Source organism: Lepidochelys kempii, chromosome 8 (genome assembly GCF_965140285.1).
Source record: "Lepidochelys kempii isolate rLepKem1 chromosome 8, rLepKem1.hap1, whole genome shotgun sequence".
Lineage (NCBI taxonomy): Eukaryota > Metazoa > Chordata > Testudines > Cheloniidae > Lepidochelys > Lepidochelys kempii.
In genome coordinates this window covers 66,433,298-66,454,662 of record NC_136387.1, presented here as the reverse complement: position 1 = coordinate 66,454,662, position 21,365 = coordinate 66,433,298, and the positions used below count along the sequence as shown (strand labels likewise).

Genomic DNA, 21,365 nt, shown 5'->3' with positions numbered 1-21,365 from the left:
TGTCCTCCCACACTGACAGAGCACAGACGAATGCGTGGAGGCAAATAATGTCAGAGTGCAGGAAAGCACAAAATGACCGGGAGGAGAGGTGGCGGGCTGAAGAGAGTAAGTGGCGGGCTGAAGACAGGGCTGAAGCTCAAATGTGGCGGCAGCGTGATGAGAGGAGGCAGGATTCAATGCTGAGGCTGCTGCAGGACCAAACCAGAATGCTCCAGTGTATGGTTGAGCTGCAGCAAAGGCAGCTGGAGCACAGACTGCCACTGCTGCCCCTCTGTAACCAACCGCCCTCCTCCCCAAGTTCCATAGCCTCCACACCCAGACGCCCAAGAACGCGGTGGGGGGACCTCCGGCCAACCAGCCACTCCACCACAGAGGATTGCCCAAAAAAAAGAAGGCTGTCATTCAATAAATTTTAAAGTTGTAAACTTTTAAAGTGCTGTGCTTAAAGTGCTGTGTGGCATTTTCCTTCCCTCCTCCACCACCCCTCCTGGGATACCTTGGTAGTCATCTCCCTATTTGTGTGATGAATGAATAACGAATGCATGACTGTGAAGCAGCAATGACTTTATTGCCTCTGCAAGCGGTGATTAAAGGGAGGAGGGGAGGGTGGTTAGCTTACAGGGAAGTAGAGTGAACCAAGGGGCGGGGGGTTTCATCAAGGAGAAACAAACAGAACTTTAACACTGTAGCCTGGCCAGTCATGAAACTGGTTTTCAAAGCTTCTCTGATGCGTACCGCGCCCTCCTGAGCTCTTCTAACCGCCCTGGTGTCTGGCTGCGCGTAACCAGCAGCCAGGCGATTTGCCTCAATCTCCCACCCCGCCATAAACGTCTCCCCCTTACTCTCACAGATATTGTGGAGCACACAGCAAGCAGTAATAACAGTGGGAATATTGGTTTCGCTGAGGTCTAAGCGAGTCAGTAAACTGCGCCAGCGCGCCTTTAAACGTCCAAATGCACATTCTACCACCATTCTGCACTTGCTCAGCCTGTAGTTGAACAGCTCCTGACCACTGTCCAGGCTGCCTGTGTACGGCTTCATGAGCCATGGCATTAAGGGGTAGGCTGGGTCCCCAAGGATACATATAGGCATTTCAACATCCCCAACAGTTATTTTCTGGTCTGGGAAGAAAGTCCCTTCCTGCAGCTTTTGAAACAGACCAGAGTTCCTGAAGATGCGAGCATCATGCACCTTTCCCGGCCATCCCACGTTGATGTTGGTGAAACGTCCCTTGTGATCCACCAGAGCTTGCAGCACTATCGAAAAGTACCCCTTGCGGTTTATGTACTCGCCGGCTTGGTGCTCTGGTGCCAAGATAGGGATATGGGTTCCGTCTATAGCCCCACCACAGTTAGGGAATCCCATTGCAGCAAAGCCATCCACTATGACCTGCACATTTCCCAGGGTCACTACCCTTGATATCAGCAGATCTTTGATTGCGTGAGCTACTTGCATCACAGCAGCCCCCACAGTAGATTTGCCCACTCCAAATTGATTCCCAACTGACCGGTAGCTGTCTGGCGTTGCAAGCTTCCACAGGGCTATCGCCACTCGCTTCTCAACTGTGAGGGCTGCTCTCATCCTGGTATTCATGCGCTTCAGGGCAGGGGAAAGCAAGTCACAAAGTTCCATGAAAGTGCCCTTACACATGCAAAAGTTTCGCAGCCACTGGGAATCGTCCCAGACCTGCAACACTATGCGGTCCCACCAGTCTGTGCTTGTTTCCCGAGCCCAGAATCGGCGTTCCACAGCATGAACCTGCCCCATTAGCACCATGATGCATGCATTGGCAGGGCCCATGCTTTCAGAGAAATCTGTGTCCATGTCCTGATCACTCACGGGACCGCGCTGACGTCGCCTCCTCGCCCGGTATCGCGTTGCCATGTTCTGGTGCTGCATATACTGCTGGATAATGCGTGTGGTGGTTGATGTGCTCCTAATTGCCAAAATGAGCTCAGCGGCCTCCATGCTTGCCTTGGTATGGCGTCCGCATAGAAAAAAGGCGCGGAACGATTGTCTGCCGTTGCTCTGACGGAGGGAGGGGCGACTGACGACACGGCTTACAGGATTGGCTTCAGGGAGCTAAAATCAACAAAGGGTGTGCCTGTACATCAAGGAGTATTTCAGGCAGGACTGCATGGAGGGTTCCAATAAGAAATGGTGCACCAAAGTTATCGTTGTTATTGGAACAAGGAGGTTAGCCTGGCCTCTGATTGATACATGGCTAGATTAACCTCGCTGCGCCTTCTCTGTGACTGACTGCAGTGTGATCTAGACAGGGGAGGAGGAAAATGAGTACAAAACAAATCTGGTCTATTTCTTGTTCTGACCCACTCCATCTATCCTTTACATCTTTGGCTGGCAGCAGACAAAAAAGGCGCGAAATGATTGTCTGCCCTTGCTTTCACGGGGGGAGGGAGGGTGGGAACGGGGTCCTGACGATATGTACCCAGAACCACCCGCGACAATGTTTTAGCCCCATCAGGCATTGGGATATCAACCCAGAATTCCAATGGGCAGCGGAGACTGCGGGAACTGTGGGATAGCTACCCACAGTGCAACGCTCTGGAAGTCGACGCTTGCCTCGGTACTGTGGAAGCGCTCCGCCGAGTTAATGCACTTAATGCACTTAGAGCATTTTCTGTGGGGACACACACACTCGAATATATAAAACCGATTTCAAAAAAACCGACTTCTATAAATTCGACCTAATTTCGTATTGTAGACATACCCTCAGTTATGAAATAAATAAAAAGTGACTTACATGCCTTCCTCTAGCATGGCAAATTGTGCATAGTGCAAAATAAAATGTATAGTTTTTAAACTATCTCAACTATTCTTAACTGACTGCAGATACAACTTCAATATTACTGCTCTTAACGCACTATAGATTATGGCTAAAACTTCATTCCTTTTAGCAACAACTGGTTGATGAGGGACACCCAAGCCAAGCTCACTCAAACACCCTTATCACTGTGGTTGGTCCTTCCAGATTCTGTCATTTCTAATAACACCACTCAGAAGTTCATCAATAGATTTCCTGTCACTGACTTTCTTAGCTAGGAGATAAAAGTCTAATTTCTGGATTAGTCCTTTATAGAAAGAGGTTGTTACACTGAAGTTCTGGTCAGAAATGTGACTATCTAGAAGTGGTATGCAGTGTTTTTGTAGCCATGGTGGTCCCAGGATATTAGCGAGACAAGGTGGGTGAGGTACTATCTTTTATTAGACCAACAAGTGTTCAAGCTTGGCCTGAAGAAGAGCTCTGTGTAAGTGCAAAAGCTTGTCTCTCTCACCAACAGAAGTTGATCCAATAAAAGATATTACACCTCGCCCACCTTGTCTATCTAGAAGTGGCACCGTCTAAACCAATAAACATGTTTATATTCCAAGTGTTTCACTGACTAAAATAAATTGTTACTACTCCATACTTTTGTGTGCACCCCCCCACACACACACACATACACCCCCATACACCCACCCCTATGGGAAAATGAGCAAGATTTTGTTCTGGCTCATAGCTGCAACAGAATGCTAACTAAGTTCCAATTACAGAATCTCTATTACTGGAGAACAACAAGAGAATCCAAGAGAACAGAGATTTCTGGTTGAGTTTGTAGGGCTTGAAATTAGAAAACATAATTTTACCTATAAACTCAACACATTTTATATGGAAGTCACTAGTAAGTAATAAATGTGGACTCCCTAATTTTGTCTTTACAATCATTTGCCACAGTTCCAGTCTCTCCAAATCATTTTGACATGGCAGAGGTGGAAGGGCTTGTCGGGGGATGGGGGGGGATAGGAGAAGGTGTGTTCCAAAAGAAGGATCATCTATTTTGCTCACCCTAGAATTCTGGAAGTTCCTAGGATGAAAATCTTCTTTCAAACTATACAATCTACAAATTATTTTTGAGACAAAGTTTTGGATTGAAGCCAACATTTCTGAGTTTCCTGCTGGTGGACGTCTTACAGCACATACTTTATTTGTGACACCAACTGTTTGAAAATCTGGTGTCAGTGATAATCAACTAATTTGCTTCTAGTTATCGTAATTTGTCAATTCATTTGTCATATAAGAGGAGCAATCACTCATGAGTGCGAGAACAATAACTGAATTATTTTCATGATGCCAGAATATAGAGGTGTGTGTTATTTATACACATATACATGCTATCATTTTTATAAATAATGATAATAAAAGGAAATTTTTAAAGACAACATTTATTTAGATGAATTGTGGAAAAGTGTGCCAATCAGATAGCTGCATGACTGATCATTATTTACACATGAAAAAGATTTCCCAACCATAAGCTTTAAAAAGAAAATATAGATAACCTGGTTTTTGATAGGCTGACACACATAATAGGTCAATTTATCCTCAGATACTGGGGCAAAATTCTCATTGACCCATTTGTTATGCTCTCTAGGCTAAGCTAATTGCCATGTAGCAGGCCAATATACATACAGTGAGCAATTTTCATTCTGGCACACCAAACATCAGATAAAGGGACTCCCTATTATCTTCAGTGGAAACTGGCTAGTGTCCTAAATAAAAATTTAATTGCAATGACTTTTTTCAGAATTCAAAGCATGTGTTTGAAAATAAATAGGTAGTGAATGCAGTTAATTTACATATTTTTAAAGTGTGTTTTTAATTTTTTTAAATGTGAATTTTGTTGTGTTTTTTTTAAATGTGTCAGACTATGAAAATAGACAGGGTGCATAGCGCTCTATTCCCCCAACCTAGCACTGGGAACAGACCCAGATATTTGATTGTGAAACTATACCACAGAAAACAAAATGACTTGATTATGACAGAAACTGAAAAACAACCAGAATTTATATTCCAAAACTAAAAGCTTCTTTCTTCCCCTCTCTGCCCTAAATTTAAAAACAAAAAGAAGAGAGCAGCAATGCTTGGAAGATCAGAAATTCATTATAGGCTGCAGCCCACATATTTTGTGAGCATAGCCAATGCAGTGATGCCTGCTTGAGTCTGCAGAGAACCTGAAACAATAACTCTGAGATATGAATTGCCCCTTCACCTCAACAAGGGCCCTATGGACTCTGCTATTCTGTTGTTGCAGAATTTGGCATTTTTCTAAGACATGACAGATTTCAACACTTTTGCCACCAAATTTTCTATTTTGTTGCAGGTGCGGACTGGTGCCAGATATTGTTTTCTATCTCCCTGTCCTTTTGGAGCCTGCCTGCTGCTTCCTCTTGCTCTCCAGCTTTCTCCATAAGGAGTCATTAGATGAATTACAGTGCAGGCTCCCCCATGTTACTCCCCAGAACCAGAGAACAGAGACTTAGGGAGGCAAATGATGAGGCTGGCAGCCTGAGCTGCCAGGAGAGCTAGCATGCTATTTTCTGGTATAGACTTGCTCACCACACCCTTGGTTAGGTCCAACAGCAAGAGAAAAAAATGTTGTTTGCATGTTTCCCCAAGACAGGCCATTTCATGTCTCACTATCTGAAACTTTGAACCCAAGCAATAAAGATATTACACAAGACATAGCAACAAGGCATATATACAAAGAACTGATAACTAATAGTTGAGCACACCAGCAGATTTAATGATACAAAAACCTTTAAATTGCCTTTTGTCTATTTGTATTTTAATATCAAGGCCTTCCATTTTTTGACTGAACATCCAGGTCTGACATGTTATACTATTCAAGCTGTGGTTTCTAACAAATTAACAGTTTGTCGCTGTTCTTCTGCTCCTGGTGCCTTTTGTACAAACAGCCAACTCTGTCACACTAAGGCAACATAAGCCCAAGCATTTGGAGGTGGAATGAAACACAAGAAAAAATTCAAACCTTGGGTTGGGGGAATAGGCAAGGATGCTGCAGTGTTTAATTTTTCCCAGTATTCTCAGGTACATCCGCAGCTATGATTTGTTGTTCATAAATAAACAATATTCATTGCCAAACAAGGGAAACCTGCAATAAGCCACTAAATATTTTGCACATGACAACTGACCTGGCACATTGCTAGATTACTAAGTGGTACAGTTATGACCCATGGATATTTTCAACATGATGGTACCTACAGAGTAGAAGAGGGTAGAAGTTATTTTATATTTGTATGTAGATTTTTCTTTTAAATTCCTGAAAATGTCACTATTAAAGTATTTTAACCATGATTTTTAAAAAAGTTAGGGAAACTTTTTCACATTCAGAATTTATCATTGTTCCAAAACAAAGAAGTGGTGGGTGAGGAGGTTCGTTTTGTTTTATAAAATAATTCTCAATCAAATTAGCTTGTTAATTTAACTGATTAATTAAATCTTATGAATGCTTAAAAGTCAGAAGTCACCAAGAGATTGCTGGGTGTTTCCAACTTCCTGCCTCTTCATCTTGAGGAGAAAATAAGGACAAAGGAACAGCATTTAAAGACTCTTAATTGGTGCAATTAGTGACTCATGATCATTCTGTAAACTATGACTAGTAAATAGAGTGCAGTGCTGCAAGTGCATTACAAAAAAGCCAAAATCAAAACAGCACCACAATAAGAACAAAAAGAAAAGGAGTACTTGTGGCACCTTAGAGACTAAGTACTCCTTTTCTTTTTGCGAATACAGACTAACACGGCTGTTACTCTGAAACCTGACAATAAGAACAGTAACTATCTGCCCAGCTATGACCAGAGGTTTTCACACTGCATATTAAAACCAGGCAGGTCACATAATGACCAGTTGTTTCACAGGTTTTCCCTAGTCTGAAGAGGGGGTATAGCTGAAGGAAAGCTTGCTTACTGAATATCCCTTCATATGGGATCATCTAACTTTGCATCCTACTCTAACGTTACCTCTGTATTAGACTGCAAGCTTCTTGGACCAAATTCAACCCTGCTTAAGTGAGTGCAACTCCACTGTCTTCAGTGAATGTGTACCCCTAACACCAAGGCTAACTTTGGCCCCTTGTCCTATTTATATCTGTAAAGAACAATGCACACTTATGGAACTTATGGATGAAGTGAGCTGTAGCTCACGAAAGCTCAATCTCAAATAAACTGGTTAGTCTCTAAGGTGCCACAAGTACTCCTTTTCTTTTTATGGAACTCTGTAAATGACAATATTAAATACACTAAATACAACACTATAAATAAATCAGTATTTCCACATTGTAATGGCTGAAGGATAGTTCCACTACAGATCCTTTCAAATCCAAACGAACCTGAGCCTACCAGTATTTTGAATTATTTCCCCTCCTTCCCAGGAGTATTGCTGTCATTTAAAATATATGGAGTGGCCTCTTCCTGCTCCCAAAATTGACATCCATCCATCCAAGAAGCTTGAAGGAACCATGATATATAAATGTGTGATGCTGATCACTACATGACAGCTTTGTCTCTGTTAGTACTTTACACCATTTATTGACCTGAAGCTCACCCTTCTTACAGTACCAGGGAGCAAGAGATCTTCTTTTCACCAGTCCATTCCAAGCAACAAAACCCACAAAATGAGCCTAGCTGAACAGATGCCAACCCCATCAGTTTACTACCTATGGCATGCAGAAAAGGCTATCGTAAAGCCTGGATTAATGCTCTCAACTCAGGGCAGGTCTACACTACTGCTTAAGTTGATCTAACTTATATTGCCAGGGGTGTGAAAATGATACCCTCCTGAGCAATGCAATTCAAAGAAACCTAAGTACTGTCCACACTGGCGCTATGTCGGCAAAGGTTCTGCCTCTCACGGAAGTGGAGTAATTATGCCAATGGGAGAATGCTCTCCTGTTGGCATACAGCATCTTCACCAGACATGCTGCAGCTGCACCGATGTAGAGCTTCTAGTGTAGACCTGCCCTCAGTCTCAGGATTGGGAGTTAAAAGTTGCCAAGAATCTGAAGCAGCACAGCATAAGAGATATGAGTTGTCTTTGCATGAGCTCTCCATCTGCATTCTTTGCAACTCCGGCCATATTTGGCAGGGTGATCTGTCCATCGCGTACGATGGCCTGTCACATGGGCTTGTCTACATGGAAACACTCAAAAAAATTAATCCAAACTAAGGTGTGAACTAAAACTGGTTTAGTTAAACTGAATTAAACCCCTGTGTGGACCCAGTCATTTTGAATTAAAACAGTTTTAATTCAGTTTAGCTTAATCCACTTTGGAAGTGAATTAAATAAAACTGAATGCAGTTTAACTAATCCAGTTTTAATTCACACCTTTAGCTAATTTGGATTAATTTTTCCTGAGTGTCCCCATGTAGACAAACCTAGAATCATCCTCAATTTACAAGTCTTGGATGGATTAGAATCAACAGTTTTCCAATGGATTGGGCCCATTTGTGCTGACTCAAAACCATGATTCAGCAAAGAAGTTAACCACATGTATAAGAGCTTTGCTGACTTGGGGTCCATGTGGCCCAATTTCTGTTGCTATGAGCTGGAGCAAGAGGAAGAGTTATAATCACTTATGACATTCTTTCATAAAATCCTGACCTTACCATCAAGCATTACTTAAACATAGAACCAAAAACCAATGAAACCCAAATGTACATAAAGATTAATTTTCACTTTTCTGAGGCTTAAGGATGATAAGCACACTTTATATATCTTTTTAATGGAGACTCGGGGCCTGCTGCATATGGCAGGCTTTGATGGTCATCAAAATTATTTCATTTTAATTAATCTGCATATCCTATGAAAACTAAAATCAGATTATTACTGAGGAAACATTTGTGATTTTGGATCACTGAAGTTTACAAAATAAGACATTGGTTATGGTAAGGTTTGGGACCTTCTATGCCCTCTGTTGCAGGTTTGAAGAGAATTAATGGTTGCAATTTCATTACTCATTAATCAATATTTAGTTACTAAAAAGAGTATCTATGAACAGAGAAGGGGAATGAGACAGCTGACATTCAGAGCAACAGAAGACTTATCTGGCTTGGAAGAAGGACGCAAGAATGGAAGAACTAAGGAAATAGATCACAGTCATACAATTTGAATGGAACATAGGGGAGAGGGATAGCTCAGTGGTTTGAGCATTGGCCTGCTAAACCCAAGGTTGTCAATTCAATCCTTGAGGGGGCCATTTAGGGATTTGGGGTAAGAATTGGGGATTGGTCCTGCTTTGAGCAGGGGGTTGGACTAGATGACCTCCTGAGGTCCCTTCCAACCCTGATATTTTATGATTCTATAGGGGGGAATTGAGAGAGAAATGTGTGAGGAACTTCATGGGTAAACTCTGTAATATATGGATTCAAAATGTAGTTACCGTCTGCTTTTGGAAAGCTGTCCAAATTTCTGTTCAAGCAGTTGCTGCAGCTACAGTCACTTCTGAAATGTTATTATCCAGGTTACATCATAATGAAGAGGCACTAATTTAGATTAATTTGGCCTAAAACGCTGCTTACTTCACCAAGAAAATTAAGAAATCAAGAAAATTAACTGAAATTAATAACAAAACTATGTGACATTTATGTGGCTTTTAGGGGCGGGGTAGGAGGTTGCTTTTTTAATAGCTGAAATAAAAGGGGGAAATGCTTTCTACACTAGAAACATCTATGACAAGTTTCAATCTGATTACACACACACACACTAGCTTTGTGGCATTTTAAGACACTTAAAATAGACAATTATCAGATTATATACAGACTTAGCTATGCATTAATAAATATGGAGCTATAATTATGCATTTAAACCTCCTCTCAGACAAAAGGAACAGAACTAAAGAAAATGCAAACCTCAAAATGTTTGGTTTAGCTGAAAATATTTCTAAATAATTTTTTGTTTTTGTACTTTTTATGTTATATACATTTCAATGTTCTGTAATGTTTTCAGGTCTAGGAAAGAGGTATTTAGAACTAAAACTGGACTTCGGGTCACTTGCTGGTTTATTTTCAGGGCATAAAAGAAAAATCATTTACTTGATAAAATGTGGATATTAGTGCAAACCAATTGCTGAGAGGTAAATATCATTGGGCCTGATTCTCATTTATACCAAGGCTCCTTTACATCACTTTGAAAGTGTAAAGGGGCCTTCATGTGGGTATAAATGTAATTTACTCCCACCTTAAGGCCCCGTTACACTGTCCCAGCTATGTAAAGGGGCCTTAGGCCAAGTCAAAAATAAAAAGTGAAGCTGATCCAGCTGTATCTCTTAGGAAAAATCCACACCCTTGAAGAACATAGTTAAGCAGACCTAACTCCTGGTATAGATAGTGCTTAAGTCGACAGAAGAATTCTTCTGTTGACTTAGCTACTGCCTCTTGTGGAGATCAATTAACTTCTCCCATCACTGTAGAGAGTGGCTACACTGAAGTGCTACAGCAGGGTTAAGTGTAGATATACCCTTAGTGTAAATGAGTATCAGGCCCATTATGTCAAAATATGATTTTAAATAAAAGTACTTCAACCCAGACCATAAACTGTCACTGGAACTTTGAATATTCAATCTGATAACATCTCACCAGTCTTATCTAGATATATAACAAACATCCGAATAATCTGCTATCATTCTGAAAACTAACACCTGAAAATTCTTGTCCATCTTCAGCTTTATCACAAAGACTGATATGCAATATGATGAGATGAACAAAAATAGAACTCGACATGTAAATGCACTATTTATGGGTTGCTAGTTTAACACCTTCCGTGTATTCTGAATAGATCAGATCACTGGAGCTACACTAACTTAAACCAGCTGAGGATCTGGCCCAAGTTTCTCTCTCTCATTTAAAAAAGAAATAAGTATCTATTTTCCTTTTGCTACTCTGCAAAAGGATTTTTTCCACTATTCAGAATGACTGTGCATTAATGGTATTATTATAATTAATGCTGTCTATGGAAAGCCATATGATACTGTGGCCATATTGCATTTCCTCTTTGTTTGACTTGAAATAGTGTGTCCATTTGGCTTTTGTGCAACTTTGTAATGTGATCTGTGCCTCTACTTGATTCTGGGAAGAAGCATATACTACAAACTATAATCAGTGACATTCTGGCAGCCTTTTGTATATATGCACATTTCCAATTTTTAAGAAGTCTGGGTTTGGTCTGTTGCAAATTGACAAGATGAAGGACAAGCAGACCATCAACTCATCATGTTTTTATTAGTGTGATCTATGGGATCATTTTGTGAGATAGAATAATTTATCTTTAAGGGCTGTGCACATAAATACTCATATACCTACAATGTTATTTCACTTGCCAGAATGTTCGATCAAATATTGGAACTGAATAAAGTTGAATGAGAAGACAGGGAAAGAGGAAATACCAGAGCATACCATATAGTTCATTATCTCAAAATCGACAGTGACCTTTATCTGATGCTTCTTTAGAAGAATCCAGATACTCTATCACTCCTTTTATGCAAGAGGCCAATTACATAATGCTTTAATATAAAAGGGAAATTAACTACTTGAATGGTTCAAGAAGAAACTTACACCATGAACCATGAGATTTACCATCTTTTCATAGGCCCCAATCCAGCAAAGACTTATATGTGCACTTAATTTTATGCACTGAATTTAGTGCCATTTATTTCAGCAGAACTAAACACCCACAAAAGTCTTTGCAGAATTGCAAAGATTGCAAGACTGTAAGGGCAAGGACTACTTCCCCACATACATTTGGATAAAATTGAGTACATTGTGCACACCACTGAAATAATATTTATGTAGGTATAAAATTAGCCAGCACAGCTGCAAATAACCACACAGCCAGAGTTAGTTCACAGAGATAAAACAGCACTAAACTTGGGTCATGTTAGTATGTAATAGGACTTCTCTGCAGACAAGTAGTGTTAGTCAGGAATAACATTAGGATTTTTGTGCAAGGAGGAAGTAATAAAATTCAATGACAATCTGGTCCTTTAAATTTTTTCAAAGTTGTTGCGTCAAAGGCATTTGAATTATTTTCCTTTTTCAATAAATGTATCATGTCTCTAATACAATTAATCTATCCTCCAAGCAAAATTTGGAAATAATGAAGATAGCTGTCTTTTCAATATCGCATTAACATTTCCTTACTCAGCATTTCTGTCATCCTTTACTGAAGGATATTGTGAGTGTGTGTTTCTGTACCCACAGATACAGACCATTATCATTCAGACTTCTAATTTTACTAGCAAGATCCAGTTTCATGAAGAAATTTGCTAGTAAAAGAGTGTAAAAAAAATCGAACAATATTTTTATGGATGACTTCAAAAACAGCACCAGGTTGGATGAAATTTGCAGTGCTGCTTGTAGTGTAACATATGCAGCATCAGATAGAAGGTTTGTCTACACCTTGGGCATATCTACACTACAAAATTATGTTGACCTAAATTACATCAGCATACAGCCGTCACATTAATTATATCGCTTTTGCACATCCACACTATGCTCTCCTTCTGTCGGCAGTGCATGTCCTCATCAGGAGTGCTTGTACAGACTATACTGTCACTGCAGTGCATTGTGGGACAGCTTCTGAAAGCCGGTAGAAGTCGCTATAAGCAATGCAGAGTCTACACTGATACTGCATCGACCTAATTACAGTAAAAGCTGTTTTATCCGGCACTTCACCAAACGGAAAGATCTATAAACCGACATTATTGAAATTCCAGTTTATACTCCGGTTGGAGCGGGGTCGGCAGGGGGTTGGGGTGCAAGAGTGGGTGTGGAGTGTGGGCTCTGGGAGAGAATTTGGGTGCAGGAGGGGGCTAGGGGCAGCAGGTTATGGTGCGGGAGGAGGTATAGGGTGCCGGATACAGGTGGCACTCAGCTCAGGCAGCTCCTATTACAATATAACTGTGCCCCCCCACCCACCCACCCACCCCTCGGGTAAGCAGTTTAGCACTGTATGTTGCTAGCGCTTGTATATGTAGTGAAGTGTATTGTGGGAAGGGTTGACCAGGCCTTAGAGCTTGTCTACATCAGTGCAGCTGTGCCTCCGTAGTGCTTAGAAAAGATGCTATCTACACGAATGGGAGAGCTTCTCCCATCAGCATAGGTACTCCACCTCCCTGAGAGGCAGTAGCTATGTTGACAGGAGAAGCCCTCCTGCTGACATAGCACTGTCTACACTGAGGGTTATGTCGGTATAACCATGTCCCTCAGGTTGGACTGGTACACATCCCTGAGGGACATAGTTATACCAACCTACATTTGTAGGGTAGACCAAGACTTGAAGTGAAGCAAGGCACCAGAACAAGACAATTCTACTTTGTTTAGACTCGGAAAAGGGCAGATGAAACTGAGTAGCTACCTAAACACAGGAAAAGAGCTGGAGGTGAGGCTGCCTGTGGCTCTCTGAAGATAGCCTTAAGCCATTTCTGATTCACGCTATTTGCAGAGTAAGGATCTGTCTATACAAACAGCACTGCAGCAGCAGAGCTGCACCACTACAGCTACACAGCTCTAGCGCATCTGGTGAAGACGCTCTATGCTGATGGGACAGAGATCTCCTGTAGGCATAAAAAAAAAATAACCACCTCTGTAAGCAGCATAAGCTATGTTGGTGAGAGAATGAGCATAGGATGGGCTTGCAAATGCAATTTAATTACTGCGGCAGCTGTATGCTGACGTAACTTAGGTTGAAATAATTTTGTAGCCTAGACATGCCCAAGGTGTAGGGAGAAGCTCTCTCGCTGTGCCCATGAATGCTTATGTCAGTGTATCCTGTGTCACTCAGAGGGGTGGAATGTTCACACCCCTGAGCAACATACATTTTGCTGACATAGGCTGTACTGTAGAAGTAGCCTAAGTTTAAAACAATGAACATACAGGAAATTGAGTGCATTCCATATGTATTTCCAACCCTTGCATGCATGGCATGGCTCATGGAAGGTACAGTTTTTCTGGTTCTGTTTTGTTTTTTAATTTTGTAGCAACTAAAGGAAGGGAAGACAATTTCTGCTCTCAGTCACATCACTGTAAATCCAGGTAACTCCACTGATTTCAATGGATTTATTTCCAATTTACACTGATGTAACTGAGCAGTACTTAGCAGAGAGATTCTCAATCTCTACATTTGGTTCAGCTTTTCCATATGTAAAAGTTACCCAGCAAAATTGGAGAGACTGACACAATTATTAGGAGGTTACCATGATAAAACTATTTTACTTATAACCTTAGAAATGGCATTTTGACTCCCAGGGTTTTCAGTGCAGTAGGTAGGTGTGATGGTGCCCCCCCATAAGGCTTTATGGAAATATGCTTATGAATGTATATATGACATAACTGGAATACATTTTATGCTATATATGCCATGTAACATATCTATGTAAAGGTTATGATCTACTGCATATATTCATCCTATTTGTATGTATGTGAAATTGTTGTATTCGGAGTTATGAATATTGGCTGTATACTTGTCTGATTTTAAATAACCTTAGTAAGGCATTTGGTCAGCTTCTTTAGAAAGGAATTTGCAAGTTCAGTGCCCAATCAAGAAGCATATAACAAACAATGGATGTTGCAAGGCTCCAATCCACATAAGAAGTCTTCCTGGAGACATTCAAGATACCATGTGTGAAGAGAGTGGTCACTTTGGATGGGCTATTACCAGCAGGAGAGTGAGTTTGCGTGGGGGGGGGGGGCGGAGGGTGAGAAAACCTGGATTTGTGCTGGAAATGGCCCAACTTGATGATCACTTTAGATAAGCTATTACCAGCAGGACAGTGGGGTGGGAGGGGGTATTGTTTCATGGTCTCTGTGTGTATATAATGTCTACTGCAGTTTCCACGGTATGCATTCGATGAAGTGAGCTGTAGCTCACGAAAGCTCATGCTCAAATAAATTGGTTAGTCTCTAAGGTGCCACAAGTACTCCTTTTCTTTTTGCAAAGACAGACTAACACGGCTGTTACTCTGAAACATGTGGGCAATGGCTGCTGCCTGTAAAAACTGATAGGTTTCAGAGGAACAGCCGTGTTAGTCTCTAAGGTGCCACAAGTACTCCTTTTCTTTTTGTAAAAACTGAGTCATGCATTCACTTTGGTGAACCTGCTCTGGATCTGCACCCTCACAGCTGAAAACAAAATCAATCCCTCTGATTTGGAGGCCATATGACATGTTTCCGTCTCAAAAGTGCACTTCCTGTGTTTTTTTCCTGTATGAATATTAATATATGCCTTGGGTAATGACAATATAGAATATGAATGAATACCAAGGACAGTCAAGAAGCTAAAAGCTCCTTTAAGTAATCTTTTATTTATTCAAGATCAGCTTGAAAGTGATGAGTTTTAAGAATACATACTATATGTAATATCATCATTAGGCCACTTTGTCTTGGTTTCCCATCCCCTTTGTAGGATAAGTGTGCACGCGTGCACACACACCAGTTTATTTCCATAAGTGGAGTCCAAATCAATAATGCATGGCATTATTAAAAAACAAAATATTTATTTCACATAATAAAAATGAGAGAAATGCACGTTACACTATGGTTATGTTACATCAGGGGTGGGCAAACTATTCGGCCCAAGGGCCACATCTGAGTGAGGAAATTGTATGCAGGGCCATGAATGTAGGGCTGGGGTAGGGGGTTGGGGTGCGGGAGGGAGTGCGGGGTGTGGGAGGGGGTGTGGTGTGTAGGAGGGGGCTCAGGGCAGGAGGTTGGGGTGCAGGAGGGGTGCAGCAGGGAGCTCAGGGCAGGGGGTTGGGGTGCAGGAGCAGTGCGGCAGGGGGCTCAAGGCAGGGGGTTGGCGTGTAGGAGGGGTTCGGACTCTGGCCCGACACCGCTTACCTCGAGCGACTCTGGGGTGGCAGTGGGGTGCAGTAGGGTTGAAGCAGGCTCCCTGCCTGCCCTGGCCCTGTGCCACTCCTGAAAGTGGCCTGCATGTCCAGTCATGGCTCCTGGTGGTGGGGTGGGGCAGACAGCTCTGCCGCATGCTGCCCTCGCCTGCAGGTACCACCCCCAAAGTTCCCATTGGCCACGGTTCCCTGTTCCCGGCCAAAGGGAGCTGCGGGAGGTGGTGCCTGCAGGTGAGGGCAGTTCACAGAGCCCTCTGCCCCGCCACTGCCACCAGGGGCTGCTTCCGGGAGCGGCGCGGGGCCAGGGCAGGCAGGGAGCCCTACTGAAAGCCCTGACGGGCCAGATCCAGCCCACAGGCCATAGTTTGCCCTCCCCGTGTTACATAGAAGTCTGAGATATATGGTAACTCCCTACTTAACGCCCTCTCGCTTAACATTGTTTCGATCTTACGTCCCTGCTCCATTACAGAAAAATGGTGAACCTTTTAAAGTTTAAAGTTGTGCAACGCTCCCCTATAACGTCATTTGGCCGCCTGCTTTGTCCACAGATGGCAGCCCCCGTACACGCCCCCCTCCCAGCGCCTACCACCCGCCGGCGGACCCTGCGGATGAACGCCGCTAACCAGCTGATTGCCGTGGCAGGAGGCAGGGGAGGGAGGGAGGGGGAGGCTCTGCGCTGCGTCCTTGCTCCTCCCCCCAGCCTCCTGAACCCCGCAAGACAGCTGATTGCCGCAGGCAGGAGGAGCAGGGGGAAGGCGCAGCTCCTCAGGGTCCACTGGCGGGTGGGAGGTGCCGGGTGAGAGGCTCCTCTCTCTCCCTCATGTTTATGCCTGATCAGTGCATTGTGGGTAGCTATCCCACTATGCAACTGCCTGCAGGGTGCTTTGGGAAAGGTTTGCAATGCCTCATGGGGCAGGTACAACATCACACGACGCAGGTTTCTTAATCCCATCATTCCATGGGCATCCTATTAGATTGCCAGCCACTTTTTCAACTGAAGTGGGTGGCGGGGAGGAGAGTGTGCGACAGGGAGTGGGTGAAGGGGACGAGATAAAGCATGTGTTGAGGGAGCATGTAAGAATGGAGGTAGAGTGTATGTGAGAGTGTATGTGTTGGAGGAGAGTGAGCATGTCAGCATATGGTCTCTAAATTCGGACAGCCGCCGGATGCCGGGGGCATAGGAGAGCTGATAGTAGGGCTGCCAGCCTGTTTAATACCTGTATTAAATTGCTTGTTTAAAATTGTTTAAAATATAGATAATGCTTTTGTCTGGCCAAAAAAAAATTCCCTGGAACCAAAACACCCCCTCCTCCCCATTTACATTAATTCTTATGGGGAAATTGGATTCGCTTAACATCATTTTGCTTAAAGTCACATTTTTCAGGAACATAGCTACAACATTAAGTGAGGAGTTACTGTACTGTGTATGTGACAGTGTATAGAGCTATTTATCTTGCCAAACTAATCTCAGGTTTGATAGCAAATTTGGAAAGTCAATACAAATTGAAGATAATAAAAACAAATGCAAACTTTTAAGATTAGCTATCCTAGTAAGGCCAATCTCACCAGCTTTGGCTAACAAAGAGATCTAATTAAAAGTCTCATACTTTGGACCACATGTTGCCTTCTCAGAACAAAATCACCTTACCATAGATGATTCTTATCCATAGAATTATGTATGATAAGCCATTTCACAATATACCCCTAGCCGTGGCTAAAAGAGAGTAATAAATAGGAGTTTCCTTTTTACATCTATATGGGACCAGATTATCACCTGGTGTAACTCCGAATAGCAATATGAAACTCAGTGCAGCTAGGGTGATTTTCACCAGCCAAGAATCTGGCCCTGGTATTTCTGTAATATAGTCAGATTTTTATGTTCATAAATGAAATTATATCACTGACAGTAAAGGGCATGCAAGTGCAATGGGCCAACAAGAACACCATAACACAGTGAAGTATGAATGTTTTGGGGTTGTGTGTGTGTGGAGTCATGGAATGTGTCCTAAAAACATATAAACTAAAAAAAGTATTTTAACTCTCCATTGCCCAGGCACAGGCCAATCATTTCTACTTGCATCTCCTCTTCAGTAGCCAGTGCTAATGTTACACCTCTCTGACACCGAGGCTGAAGTGCTAAAACTTTTCTTACCTGGTGCCCAAGAGGAACTTACACTGCCATGACTCAGATAATGCAAGCAGAGAGATGCAGATTGTGCAGCCAGGGCCAAAATCAGCAATTCATTCTCATTATTATGCTGGGCCTGGAATGTGCTACCAGATATCATGCAAGAAAGGCCTGCGAGATACCACTGTGAGCAAGACCAAGACCAACTGCCCACAGAATTACCAACTGCCAAGCTATTAATAAAATTTTGACTCAGGACATTTAATCTATTTACAGCCTTACAGAGAGCCTACATGATAGTTCCTACTATAAAAGCTGTATACTAAGGAATTAAACACTCAGTCCTGAACTAGATGCACACAAGCATACCACTATGACAGCACAGAGTCCCACTGAAATGCAGATCCATTTGCAGGATTGGGGTTATAAAGAGCTAACAACTCGAGCAGTCCTGGCACTTTATTTAAAAATCTGTCTGGCCTAAGAGATCTAAATTAGACATATTAAAAGGAAAAACAAAATTGTTTCCCACTGGAACTCTGACAAAAAGGTTTGCATATTTTAAGCCTGTCTCTCCTTTCACCTAGACTATTGTAATTCCACTGACTTCAAATGAGTTACTCCTGATTTGCACTAACACAGATGGGAGGAGGATCTAGCCCTTCTTATACAAGATATATCTAAATGTAGCAAAATTCCTTCTGAAATGTAGCTCCATTTTGGTTATATGGCCTGCTTCTTCTAATGGGTTCGGCCTTGTACCCCACTGCAGGGCAGAAGGGATCTGAAATGGGCAAGAGAGCAAACAAATCAGCTGGCTTTAAGAGCAGGGGGGAGGGATTGCCGGTGTACCTTGGTGCAGGGCATCAGAGTTCAAACTGCTGACCAGAGTGGTCAGGATGGGCATTGTAGGATACCTCCTGGAGGCCACTTACAGGATGGAAACCAAGCGTGGTGTCTACACTGACACTTTGTCCAACTAACTTTGCCGCAAAAAGCGCTACGCCTCTCATCAAGATGATTTTATTTTGTTGGCAAAGCAGGAGGGTTTTGCCCGCGGGAGGAGCCTTGCAGTGTGTACACCTTCATCCACTGGTTTGTTGACAAAAAGCTGCCTTTTGCCAACAAAACTCTGTAGCGTAGACAGTCTCCTGGGCACGCTGGGCCCCGTTCTGCACACCGGCCAGAGGCGAGTGGTCACTGGGGACATCGCACTCACTACTGCAAAGGCCAGAGCCTGCTGCTCACGGCCTCAAAGCCCAGCGTTTTTTCACAGGATTCACCTCCTCTCACACACATCCCGGCCCCAGCCCCACCCAGCCCCTACCTCTTCTGCATCTCTGCCCAGGGGGATGCCCAGGGCTTTAAGGCCCACATGGAGCTCGGCGATGTCCACTCTCCCGTCTTCATTGAGGTCCAGCTTCTTGAAGAGGTTCTCGTACCTGGAGCTATTATTGTTGGCTTCCTGGCAGGCAGCCCCGGGGAGCAGCGCGCCCCGCAGGAACCGAAACATGGTGGCGGCGGGAAGCGGGCCGGGGACGCAGCCAGGCAGGCGGAAGGAGAGACCAGAGCCGAGCGGGGAGGCAGAGCCTGGGCAAGCCCGGCAGGAGCAGCCAGTGAGCGCAGCGGGAAAGGGAAGGGCGGCTCCCCCTGGCCCGGGCGCCCTGGCCACGGGCTGGGCGGGGCGTCGCTCCCCTCCCTGAGCAACGGAGCCGGCCGCTGGGCTGGGCCAGGCGAGCGGGGGAAGCCGCCGCGGTGACGGGTGGGAGAGCTGCCGCGGGCGGGGCTGCTCGCGGAGGGGAAGGACCAGCCCGTGCCGTGTCCCCCCCTCTCGCCTCAGGCGGCTCCTGGCCCCCGGTGGGGGCGGCGGCCGGTATGAGTGACACAGGGAAAAGCCGGAGAAGAAGGATCGCTAGGGGAAAGCTGCGCTGGGCGAGGCTCTCCTGTCCCTGGGAGCAGGCGCCAGGGCCGGAAACCAGAGAGTGCTTAACATCACCTGTAGGCAATACAGGGAAACCCAGTTTAACTAGTTTCAGAGTAACAGCCGTGTTAGTCTGTATTCGCAAAAAGAAAAGGAGTACTTGTGGCACCTTAGAGACTAACCAGTTTATTTGAGCATGAGCTTTCCTGAGCTACAGCTCACTTCATCGGATGCATGTTTAATGTTTTGCCAGTTTAACTAGAGTTCACTGACACCCAGCTACAGCCCCCAGTACAGTACCAGTGTGTGCGGCGGGTCAGTGCTTAGCAAGGTGGGACCCTGCAAATATAGTGGTTACTTCAAACTTTATTCGTCCCCCTTTTCTGCTGTCCTTGGTCTTTCCATTTATGGTGACTCTTTTCTCTCTTTTCTTCTGCATAGGATTGGAGAGGAAGGATGGTCCGGTAATTAGGGTGCCTTGGGACTCAGTAGGCCAGCGTTTAATTCCCTGCACACTTCTGTGATCTTAGATTAGCCTTGTACCTCAGTTCCTTGTTTGTAAAATGGATATCATACTTCACAGGGTGTTGTGAAGAGAATACATTAAAGACTGTGAGGCACTTAGATACTGTGGCAACAGAGCACATACAGTACCTCAGATGCATAGGCTTTTACATACTACACACATCAACATTGAATCTGAGCACTTATGTGATACTAATTTAAAATAAATATTATAAAACACAATGGGAAATAAATGGTTAAAGGGAAACTGCCAGGTTGAAGTTAATGCTTTACATTACAAAAATAAAAATAATTTGCTATATCCAGTTTACTTTTACTTTTTGCACTTTATGTAACTTTGACAATTAAGACAGTCAGTTTCATTTTGTTTGTAGACTGTTTCTCAGGCAACAGCAATCCTGCAATAGTTGCAAAAACTGTAAGGCATTATATCCAACCAAAAAACACCTGTATACATTTCTTTCTATGAGTAGTACGTTTTATTATTTTTCTTTTTTTAGCTAAACTCTACATTTTAGGTCTAAATTACCTGCCAATTGACCAAATTCTCTCTTGATACACTCACATACCCTACTAAGGTTCCATGGCTGTAACTGAGGGCAGAAAACTAGTGTAGTTTTAATTAATAGGATGTACCTGGTCCCAATATAAATGACAGTTTTTGTCATTGATTTCAATTAAAGCAGGCTCAGGACTTGAGATACTAACCCAGGCTTATTTTATTTGGAATTTTGCTACTGCCAAGAGGCTGCAATTTATAAGTTAATATAGAGGGAACGTTGTCACAAGTTATGGAAGATCCAAATGAAGAATGACCAATAAGATCAATACTCAAACATGGTGACATTTACTGTTAAGTGGAGTGGTATTGCTTTTCTTACTCTTACTACATGGAGCATTCATCAAAAGGTCTTTCTTATAATCATTGAGGCCCCAATCCTGTAAATTTGTGCTTAACTTTAAACACAGCTGCTCATGTGATTAAAGTCAACCTTATGGCCAAGCATAAGTGTTTGCAAGATTGGACTTTGGGTAAATGTAATTGCAATGCTGTATCAACTAAGTATACTGAAATGTGTACTTGAGGAAGTAGTGT

At 43.2% G+C, this 21,365-nt stretch overlaps 1 protein-coding gene across 2 annotated transcripts in view; it reads right to left on the bottom strand.

The window, feature by feature from the left end:
* SLC25A24 (solute carrier family 25 member 24) overlaps nt 1-19,556 on the bottom strand; it is a 40,195-nt gene extending 20,639 nt beyond the window's left edge. Inside the window, exon 1 of one of the 2 annotated variants that reach the window (XM_073356845.2) lies at nt 19,151-19,556. In XM_073356845.2, the coding sequence (XP_073212946.1) occupies nt 19,151-19,336 (186 nt within the window). In that variant the 5' untranslated portion in view covers nt 19,337-19,556. The remainder of the gene's footprint in view (nt 1-19,150) is intronic. The other variant, XM_073356844.2, reaches the window with a different exon arrangement.
* Between the last annotated feature and the right edge of the window lie 1,809 nt (nt 19,557-21,365).